Source organism: Diospyros lotus, chromosome 13 (assembly GCF_014633365.1).
Source record: "Diospyros lotus cultivar Yz01 chromosome 13, ASM1463336v1, whole genome shotgun sequence".
Lineage (NCBI taxonomy): Eukaryota > Viridiplantae > Streptophyta > Magnoliopsida > Ericales > Ebenaceae > Diospyros > Diospyros lotus.
This window is the reverse complement of record NC_068350.1, coordinates 33,174,596-33,186,324: the sequence shown is the minus strand read 5'-3', so window position 1 is coordinate 33,186,324 and position 11,729 is coordinate 33,174,596. Positions and strand designations below refer to the sequence as shown.

At 36.6% G+C, this 11,729-nt stretch overlaps 1 protein-coding gene across 2 annotated transcripts; it reads left to right on the top strand.

Annotated features, from left to right (window-relative positions):
- The first annotated feature begins 3,724 nt into the window (after positions 1 to 3,724).
- LOC127788628 (uncharacterized) lies at positions 3,725 to 11,073 on the top strand. 2 transcript variants are annotated; one of them, XM_052317124.1, is made up of 2 exons: positions 3,725 to 7,391; positions 9,563 to 11,073. In XM_052317124.1, exons 1-2 carry the CDS (start codon positions 4,176 to 4,178, stop codon positions 10,880 to 10,882), a joined length of 4,536 nt encoding a protein of 1,511 aa, XP_052173084.1. In that variant the 5' UTR covers positions 3,725 to 4,175; the 3' UTR covers positions 10,883 to 11,073. The 2 variants fall into 2 exon arrangements, with proteins under 2 accessions (XP_052173084.1, XP_052173083.1); XM_052317123.1 differs by having other exon boundaries at positions 3,725 to 7,394.
- Positions 11,074 to 11,729: the final 656 nt, after the last annotated feature.

Below are 11,729 nucleotides of genomic sequence, written 5' to 3'. Positions count from 1 at the left end.
GTTATTGCTATTGTGGCTGCATAAAAAGCTCCATTACTGTTGGTAATTTTGAGGTTGTAAAGTACATAGATCTAAGAATTAGTATGTCATAAAAATAAGATGAACAATAGAATTGTCACTATCATTCTATCTAATGTCATATGCTGCAGATTATGATTATTATTATTATTATTAAAATGAAGAAGATAAGGTTTGATGCTTAAGACTTAGGTGTGAATTTTGGATGGTTGACAATCTGATTCTCTGTGATTAATAAACATGACAGCAGTCCCCATCAAATTTCATTTTTCCAACTTTTCAACTGCCCAAAGAAAAATCTCCTCTTGGCAGTTGAATGAAACTAAATCGATCTAGTTATTATTGTTATTATTATTATTATTTTGGATTTTGAAGTTTGACCTAAGCTTTCGTTTGGAACTGAAATTTGTGCAAACAAAAATAAATAATATATTTAAAGGAAAAAGTTTGGAATCATGTTAGGGTTACATATTACATGTGATTTGTAAGTTGCGACGTACATTCAAAATTTAAAATTTACACCAACGGTCTAAAAAATTTATTTTGTAAATTTAATAGCCGAGTTATAATTAGTGACGAACTCAAAATTTATATTTGACCAAAACTTTTTCATATTATCTTTGTTTTTTCTCTATTTTACATTCAACTTCTAAATTATAAATTAAAATCTAAATTTAATAAAAAAAATTCTTATTCAAATTCAAATTTAAATTCGATTCACATTCCAAACCCGTTGGCAAAATAGAGTAGAAGAAGAAAATAAATCACATTTGGATCGTACTAGCCAAATTAGACTTAGCCCAGTTCGAAAGGCCCAAAAATCGCTCAACCCACGCCCTAATCTCGGCCCAACTTCTGCCTGCAACGACCATCATCACTGTCATACTCTGACACTCTCACACCTACTACCAGTCCCATCGACATTTACTACAGGTCCCGTCAGCACCATACCTTTGATAAGAAATCTCGCCAGCACCCAAAGCCCCAATCCTATCCCTCTGCCATAACAGAGGAAAAGGTACATGCAAGTGGGTATTCTCATTCCTCTATATATTTTAGTCTAATCATAAGCTAAGGTATGTTCTTTTCGAACTTATTGATATTCTGACACTTTAATCTCTTATTTACTTGAGCGATGGAGTGTTTATAGGTGTTAGTCATCCTCTGTCGTGTCGATCACTAGAGCCCACTCCCTACGGCTACAAGCTCACGCTTGACCATTCATTTGAGTAAGAAGAAACAACGTTGTACTCTATTACTCTAAAATAACATACTAAGGTATCTTTTTCTTTTAAGATATTTTTAAATTATAAAGAGTTTATTTACAAATGACTAAAACCATTGGGCTCTAAGTGTAAATTATCTTTTATTTTCGAATTTTCTTGCTATTACCTTATTAAATAAGGGCAAAAGTGGAAAATGATTAAAATTAATTTTCCATCATCTTTTCACGTTGATGATAATATATTTTATGACCTTTTTGGTAGAAAGTCTTTTATAAGTATGCTGTCATTTTAAAATACGAAGGGGACTTAACTTTTTAATTTTTATTTTAACGAAATTGCTATTTAGCCCTTTAAATTTGATATTTATGATAATATTTTATATTATATATTATATTAACATAAATATATATAATATCAATGTAAAGTGATAGTAAAAATACCAAATTTAAATACCTAAATAATATTTTTGTTATTTTAAATTTTTATCTTGAGTTGATGGAAGACATTCATTTTGACTTTAAATAAATAAAAAAAATGATAATATAACACATGAAATTAGCAATCGGTTATAACTCAAACTTTGCCTTTCTGTTGATTAGGTCGACTTTTAATTTTGTCTCATATTTTATTATTTTAATTAAAAATATTATCATTGTTCATAATCCTTCAATGTATGCTAAAAGGATCAATTGTATATTATAAGAATTCTCTAAATTTTGCTCCCCAAATATAAGTTAGATAGCAAAAAGACAAGCAATAAATCGATATAATTTAGTAGGTCGTGAGTTTAATTCTTTCTTTATGTAAGGGTTAAAAATCTAAGCTACGATTTATCTTATCCTGCGTAATCAAGAGTACGAGTACAGGAAGTTGCACAAAGATGATGATCCCCAATATTCTCTAAATTTTTATAAATTAATTAATATATGATTGTGTATGCAAATAAATTTCCAATTAATTACACTTAGGATACATAATTTATAAAATATTGTGCATATATTCAATAATTTTATGCCGTACTTCACTTCAAATAGTGACAATAAATAAGAAAAAGATGGAAGGGAGTAGAGGACAGGGAGACAGGCGGTGGCGCCACTTTGAGTTGGAAGGTGTGATGGGAGTTAGGAAAGCGCCTCCAAACGAGGAAAAGTAATGATGCCCCTCACCAATCCCCCCACCGCCACCACCACCGCCCCCACCGCCACCACCGTCCACTTGCCTTGTTTCTCGTTCATTTTTATTCATTTGTTTAAACCGACGTCGGGCACGGCAACAGCCTCCGTCATCCGTGGCGGCGGTGGTCCGGTGTCGCTGCTAATAGCAACAAACTCCCCCGCCAAAACAAAACCTTGCCAAATTCCTGGGACCACACACTCATGTGATATAATTATAATTTTGAGTGTAAGTATCAAATTGCTCCATTTAGTTTGGTTGTGGTGAGTTTCTCACCCTTATTTTTAAACGGATTAACTGATTTTTATTACATGTCATCATTTTTAGGATTATCGTGCTGTCCTTTATTATTTATATCTTTAATTTCAATAGATGAGATAAATCATATATAGAGACTTTGTCTCACTATACAAAGTAAAAAATTAAATTCACGATCTATTAATACGAATTTTAATTTATCATGACGCAATCATTTAACCCGTACTTTAAGAGCTACATATCTTCACTCTTGCTAGTTGTCAATCACTAATATAAGTTAAGTCTCACCATCAGATTGATAGATCAATCGATATCAATTATATTTGTTGTTGAGGAATGATCTGTTGCCCCACACGGACGAGCAAGGGGGATAATTGGGTCTTACCTCCCTTGTCAGCCCTATCTCGAACAACATAATTGTTGCTTGCATTGGGCAATAAATTATTTTGCCTTTGTTGTTACACTCTACTCTTTCTCCTATATCTTTATTAATAAAAGGCATTATGAAATTTATATAATGTAATAAAATATGGTTAGCACAGATTTGATTCCACTAAGCTTAACCTAATAGTGGGAGAAGAAACTATACTTACTTTTCTTGCATTCAAGTATTCGTCACTTAATGTATTCATTACATAATATAAGAAGAACAGTTAACTGGTAGTTTTGTTATTAACATCCCTTACACAATTTGAGATTTTAAGTCGAATTTTAGTGTTTAATAATTATTTAAATAATTCCATCATAGAAGGATAAGGGGATCGAGTGTTTTCTTTTAGATGAATTCTATTATCAGGTTCTCTTAAATCATTGATATTTTAACAACTCTTCAAAATGATGAAATAAATAAAATAAAAAAAATGTAATAGTCCCTTTGTCAATTTAAATCTTTGTAAAAAATCAAACTTTATGCGTGAAATACACTTTTTCGCTTACATGTGTTACCACAGCCACAGGTTTAGTATATTTAAAAATATATTGATGTTGAAATTAGAAAAACAAAACAAAAGAAAAGAAAACAATTTTCAAAAGGTAATTGGTCTACTAAGAAACCAACGAACACAGATGAATGAATCGAATCGGAGGATACTTTTCCATTTCATTTGTTTTTCTCTTCATCAGCTTTCGGTGTCGGCCAGCCTTCTCCACGTTTCTTCAGTCTGTATAATTCAATGCCAATACGCACGACAGAGAGTATGCATAGCTGTTGCTGAGCCAAAAAGGCAAGAAGAAAAAAGCAATAAAGGAAAGTTCAGCGGATTCTATTGCTTTTTCTTGCTTCCTTCGGAAACTCATCTCTTTCTCTTTAACCCTGGTAATATCATGTCTTTTCAATTTCGCCCAATTCTTTGCCACTCCGTGGATCATCTGATTCTGTCGGTTTTCTGAGGTGGGTTTCTTCGAATTCTGTCGATTTGATCTGATTTATTGGGTTTCTTTTGTCCCTAATTTGATTTCCATCTGGACCCGATTGGGAGCTAGAAGGTGATTTTCAGAGAAATGGGTCCTGAGATGTTCAGGTTTGGAGTTCAAATGAGAAAAGTCGTGATCTTGTCGATCAGAACTTGTTTTCGATCAGTTCGGAATCATCCATTTCTTGTTGCTGTGATGTTTATGTTGTTTTTACTGTACAGATCGTTTCCCTTTCTGTTTTCCCTTTTAGTTTCAGCTTCGCCTGTTCTTGTTTGCACTGCTATTTTGCTTGGAACTCTTTTGAGTTTCGGGCAGCCAAATATACCCGAAATTGAGAAGGAAGAGAAGGTGACTCATGAGATTGTGTCACTTAAAACTGGGACTCAGAGTGATGCCTCTGTAGTTGAGAGAGATGAGAGCTTTGCGGTGGAGAGGTACACTTCGAAGAAGAGGGATTTAGATGAGAATTCGATTGGGGAAGCAAGTTCAGTTGGGGATATGGTCAGTGAAGTTAATAGAAGTGATAGTGGTTTGGTTTATAGTGCCGCATTGATCCATGAGAATTCCCGGGAGATTCAGTTTGAGAAGAAGGTAATTGATGAAGGGGAAAGGGAGTTAAGTGATTCAGGATTCGAAAGGAAGGCTGAAATGAGTGAAGAGAAACTTGACAAACGGGTGATTCTTGAGAATCAGTACTCTCAAATTCGTAGTGTGGAAGATGAAAATGGTTACTTGAGTAATGACAGATCACCGGTGGGATCTATAGATTCTCGGATGGCAGATCGGGCAGACTCTACCCCAGGTTCACTGTGGAAACGAGTTGATGATGAAGAGGAAGTGGATGATGGGTCTTCAGAAACGGGGTCTGATCGGGCTGAGAGTTCTTCGCCTGATGCTTCGATGGCTGACATCATTCCAATGCTTGATGAGCTCCACCCTCTTTTAGATGAAGACGTTCCTCAACCTGTTCATGTGTCTCATGATGGCTCCGATGCTGGTTCGGAGCAGCTCCAGAAATCTAGCAATGGCACCAATGAATCTGATGAGGATAGTGAAAACCATGAAGAGGAAGTTGGTGATGAACATGATGATGGGGATGAAGAGGAGGAAGAAAGATGTGATGGCAAAGATGTTGCAACAAAATCTGCAATTACCTGGACAGAGGATGACCAGAAGAATCTCATGGATTTGGGGACTTCTGAGTTGGAAAGGAACCAACGATTGGAGAATCTTATAGCCAGAAGAAGGGCACGAAGGATGATGACTGAGAAGAACTTGATAGACTTAGATAGTACTGATCTTCCCTTCAATATCGCGCCTATTTCAACTATAAGACGTAATCCTTTCGATCTTCCTTATGATTCTAATGACAACATGGGGTTACCGCCCATTCCAGGGTCTGCCCCTTCCATCTTGTTACAAAGACGAAACCCATTTGATATTCCTTATGACTCGAGTGAAGAGAAGCCTGATCTTACTGGAGATAGTTTTCAACAAGAGTTTACTACATTTGCTCCTAAGGAGATGCTCTTCCGCAGGCATGAAAGTTTTAATGTGGGACCATCGCTGTTTGGGCCTCCCAGGCAGGAGAAGCAAGAGATCAAGCTAAAACCTTATTTTGTAGCAGAAAAGTTTGTTTCAGAAGGGACAAGCTATTCCTCCTTCCAAAGACAAATGAGTGATCTTAGTGAGTCCAAAGTGAGTTCTGTTCCTGAAACGGATTCTGTGTGTTCTGTTGGGGACCAGGACGATAAGAAGCTTTCTGAAGGTGATTTTTCTCAGGAAGCAGAGTTGATGTCTGATGTAGAGAACCCTGCTGAGCATGTTGGACATGGAAGTGAATCCTCTGAAGATTTTGATGTTGTGGAATTAGGCCAAGTTGAGAATACAGGCATTGAACATGATGAGCTGGAAATTAAATTGGGGGATGTTGAAAATCATCCTGAAGTGGTGTCTGACTTTTTCGGGGCAAGAGATGAAGCTAATCTTGGAGAACATGACACAGCTGAAAGTCATTTGACTGCATTAGCTGATGAGGTTAATTACAGTAGTAGATCAAGCTCATCGTCATTGTCAGAAGTACATGAAAGGATCTTTGATGAGAAGGAAAATGAAGGACACAAAAGGATGTTTGATGAGAAAGAGAATGAAGTGGATGAAAAGATCTTTAAGGAGAAAGAAAATGATGTATCCTCAGGCATGGAGACTAAAACAGTAACTATTACTGAGAGTAGCATATCAATTCAATCTTTGTTGGAAGAGTTAGACATCAATGCTGCTGTAGGCTTGGTGGTTGGCAGTCAACCAAAGGAGCCTGTTTATGACTTGAGCCCGCAGGCAGTTCAGAAGAATCTCTTGTCTTCGTCCATTTCCTCCAACATGCAAGTAGAAACATCTGAAAAGTCCTTTACACCAATATTGCTTGAAAGAACAGTGTCTTTTGGAGATAAGGAACCTGAAGTGAGTAATCAGAGCATAAAAATGGATTCTCCTAGCAACAACCAGATTTCGGTAGACTCATCACAGGTACATCTAGAGGATAATTCAGATAAAGAATCTGAAGTGATTAATCAGAGCATAAAAGTGGATAATCCTAGCAGTGAACAGATTTCAGGAGACTTATCGCAAGTACATCCAGAGGATAAATATGAGCAAAGTACAAGTGTAGTAACAGAGAAAGCTGAGGATGTTATTTTGAATCATGGGTTCTCTAGAGACGGCCAAAACTTGGACACGGCAAATGCATCAATAGTTCCAGAATTTCTTGCTGAGTCTGTTTCAAATAATTTAAATCCATCTTCAGACTCTGAAGCAGTGGAGGACCATCTGATTTATCAAGATGGAAGTTATCATCACGAACAAGTACCCTCATCGAGCATTAATATAGATACTGATGTTGCCACTGACAAAGTTGAGGGTGACAATGTGGATTCTGTGGCTCTTAATTCTGAGTACAAGTCTTCTGGAGATTTGACTTCCACTATTATGAATAATGAACAGCCTATGGTGGTTTCTGAGCAAGTTTCTGATATCCATCCTGTTGCATCTTCTTGTGAAAATGAATGCATAGAAGAGCATCCAGTCAATAAAGAAGTAGTTCTTCAGGTTACACAAGATCAAATCCACTCATCAAGCTCTGATGCAAATTTCCATGTTGGCATCCTCCAAGATGCAAATGATGATATATTGTCCACACATTCAGAATCTGTTTCTGAAGTAAAGCCTGTGTATGAGTTGGATAAAGCACAGCCCTCATCAGACAAAGCTGTGGTGGAATTTTCTTCTGAAAATCATCATGAATTGGTAGTAAGTCGTGAAATTCTTGATTTGATTTTTTTTCAACATTACATAGAGTTGCATATTGGCGTACTGCACAAGTACATTCCTAAACAATCCCATCTAATTTTCATGCTCAGGGATGCTAGGACAAATGATTGTCATAATTCTTAAATGCCTATGTTAATGTTTAGGATGAAATGATGTTAACCATCAATGGAGATTTTCTGTGTAGAATTTGAGACTTACTTATTTAAACCCTATTATGGATTGAATTTTGTTTCGTCCATTTTAAGTTATGCTATTTAAACATAAATACTATTATATTAAAGAAGAGAAATTGGATGTCATGCCCCTTTTGAAGGAGTGTGCCGCTCTTTGAAGTTCCAAGGAATAACCATAAAGCTATTTAATTACCATTCACCATTTTTCTTTCTTAGATAACTGAGTGCAAATTTGGGAGAAAATTTATCACAGCCTCCATGTCCTACATCTAATATACTGCTTTAGGTTCTGGACACTTTCCCATCTTAATTGCTAACATGTCTCCACATCCATTATTCAATCTCATAGAGTTGTTGGTGTTCATGTCTGATCTGGTGAATCAAGGCATCGATTTGCCTCTCCCTGTACATCCTCTTTTGTTGCAAATGCTGGTTTTGTTGTTTTGGCTCTACTTGTGCTCTTTTATTCAGTTTAAAGATTTGATTCTCAGTTATTTTATTTACTTTTACTAAAAAGTACTTCAAACAGATTTTTCTCAATATTTTGTGTGTTTTTGATGTGCTGTTTGTCTTCCTAAAGCAGACCAGAAAAAAGTTGTCATATTCTTTAGGATAATTGCATAATTTCAGTTGCACAGGTATTGCCTGTGGCTGGCTTCTAGAATCCGTATGTGCATTTTCAACTAATTTTTTGGAAAATATCTTAAAACACACTAAAAATAATCCAGATGATATAGTTTATTACTGCTTTGCAAATTGCTCATTTTGCACCGGCATATTAGTGGTGAACTTTCTTAGAAGAACTGCAGTTTAGAAATTTTTCTTCAGGGCTTCTGCAAGTTACTTAGAGAGCACCTTGTGGTATGTCCGTTGTAAACCATGGAACTTCTAGCTGTTTCCTAGTAAGAAATAGAGTGACATCTTGCTGAAAAACATAAAAGGCTGCTTTCTGAACCGTCAAGTAAAAGAAATACCTCAAAATTATGTCAAGCATATAAGCAATCAATACTCAATGCTTAATATATTTGTCAAACCACAATGAAATTGAACATGCAACATGAGGGTGCTTAATATATCCAGCATTCATCTTCTGATCTCCTCATATCTATAGTGCTTATTCTAGATTTGGTACATTCCTTTAGAAGCCATGGAGCCACATATTTGTTTTTGAATTGTCAAGGAAGTCTTTTTTAACATGACTTTGACAGTCTAACACAACTTTTGAACCAGCATGTAACGTGTTCCTTTTCCTATAGCAAGAGTTTGTGCCCTTACATAATGACAATAGCATGATTTTTTTAGTAATAGAATTGGTAATTGATGCGAGGATCTCAAAGCTGATCTCTAGCTTTAGATTTGCAATCCTTACCCAGATTCTGAACTGGTTGTAAGCTTCTCATCACCTAGTTTTTAAGGAATTAAATTGCTGGGAAAATGCTGGACAATGTGATTCTTAAATACATGGAATAGCCTTACAGTTGTGCACATCATGGAGGAAAATAAGAATTCAAATGAATGTGATTGGACAGTGCCCTAGTCATCAGAATTGAGATGGTGCCAATGGATGGATGAGATGCCTCCAAATGGGGAGGAGAATGTCCTGAATCTCAGTGTTTTAGGAACATGCATACATCTTTCAATGTCTTTGCATATACCCGTCTTCTATATAACACATTAGTTGTACATATAACCTTGCATTGTACCTTACATCTAAAGGTCCCTATTGATTACTTCTTTGATTAATTTTTCATGGTAATCACTCAACTGCAAATCTTTGCTTATCTACTTTTCGTCACATTGGCACCATTTTTTTTTGTTAGGACTACATTGGCACATTTAATGGATTTAGTTAAAGAATAACATTGCGTTTAGTGGATTCAGTTAAAGAATAACATTGGCACATTTAATGGGTTCATTTATTTTGTTACCCATAGTGCATAAACAGTATTAACCATTGCTACAATAATTGATCAGGATGAGTCAATTATCCACGTGATGCATACTGTGGAAGTTGGGGCTGACAGCAATTTTGATGCTTCTGAAGTCCAGCCAAATGAAGTTTCATCAAGTGTCTGCTCTCTTTTAACTCATGAACCTAGCTTCTTGACATCTGAGGTTTCTGAAAGCAGATCAACGACAGCTTTAGTTGATTTAAATGACAGTACCCTTGATCTGATTGAAAATCCAGACTATGGTTTGAAAGTTAAGACATTCAATTTTTTAGTGGAAGCAATTGGTTCCGAGGTTCAGGAGCAGGCCTTCATTGAAGAGGAAGATGAGATCAAGGAGATAGATGAAGGGTTATTGGTGGAACTGGATTCTGTTGGAGACTTTAGTGTTAAAAATTTGGGATCAAACTTGGATGAGATTGAAAGTAACAGGCTTCCTGGTGGAGAGATAAACTCTGAGATGCCTCTTGTTGAAGCACGATCAATGAATGATATTGATTCCATTTTTAAGAACACCAGCCCACTAATGAAAATTGAAGCTGAAGTTACACAGCAGGGTCAAATTAAGGAAGAGAGCAATTCTGTAATGCCATCACCTGAAACAAGGTCCCTTGAAGGTGTTGATGCATCTTGCAGGCAAATCAGTGAAGAAGAAACCAAAATGCCTGTTGTTGTGGAGTCGCTTAATGCTAAGCTGATACCTGAAGGAACACAGACTGTGCGTTCTGACCATGGGTCATCCCACAAAGATTCAGACATGACAGCGACCGAGATGGAGTTGTCCGTTGTTGAAGCAAGATCAATAGAGGATATTGAGTTTTCCTTTAAACAGCTCCATAACATTGAGGGAGAGAGTATTTCCAGTTCAGTTGATGATAGGCCCACTTATGTAGAACCCATGGACCCGGCAAAACCCAATTCAGACCTGCATGTTGAAAGAGAAAGAATCATGAGTCCAGTTGATTACAGTTCCAGTGTTGTAGAACAAGAGGATCCAACAGAAACCAATCCAGACTTGCATGCTTTTGAAGTAAGATCGCTTGAAGATGCTGATATGGCTCTAAAGCTATCCTCAAATGATAACATAGACAGGCTGCTGAAATCAGATTCTGAAGATGGATCAGCAAAAAGAGAAACAGACGAAGTGGGTTCCAAAACAACTGAATCCAGCACCAAAGAGCCTGGTGTATCACAAAGTTGTACTAGCACTCCCGAACCAGACTATGGAGCTGAAACATCTGGCTATATAAGTTTGAGCAGATCAGATGACAAAAGTGAGAAGGCAAAGTCTCGTAAACCGCACTCTAGTTCCAGCTCCAGCTCAAGCTCCAGCGACTCTGTCTAGGGAGTGAAATTGCAACAGCAAGCAACAGAGAAGAAATAATTTGGTGTTTTGAGTCTTCGCCTTTATTGTTCCTTTGAGATATTGGCAGTTTTGGTCTACTCGTTTGGTTCCAGTTTGTGTTTTGGATAACAGAAACCGGCTTTTTTGTTGCTTCTGGTAACTTCTTAACTAATTTATTTGCCCTTCAAGAATGAGTTTTTGGTTGATTTATTCATGTGTGAAATTTCCTTGTTCTGTATTTTGCAGTTTGAGGCTTGTTGAGTGAGATCATTTTCCCTTTCATATTGTAAATGATATTGTTAACAGCTACACGATGAGTGTTTGTAAAGAACATTTTCTGCGGTCCTTTTTTTCCTCAAATTTATTGTTGCCCTGGATGGAGATGATTGGAGAGTCAGAATTCCGATGTTTATTTATAGTTTGTTCAACTTGTTTAATGCTACAATAGTGTTTCTGGGACATCTTTTATGTTACACATCCTAAGGTTCTGCTTGTGCATTTGATGACAGAAAGGAACTGCAAACTAACAGGTTGTCTTTTTTCCTTGTTTGGTTGGAGTGCATGTGGTATCAAATTCTGTTCCTATTTCATTATCAACTGTGAGAAACTGTTCCATTGTGCATTATCTTTTATCTACACACAGGGCTCCTTGACCATTTTCTTTGCAGTTCCGGATTCTCTATATGCTGTGCAGATGGGGATGATTTAACTATGTTCCAGATCACTTTCCTTCGATGTCTCTTGATGATCAATGTGCGCCCCCATTTTATACAACCAAGGTGGGTGCCCTATGTCATCGACATCTCATACCTTTGCAATGTGCTTAATCATAATGCTTTATGGTTTT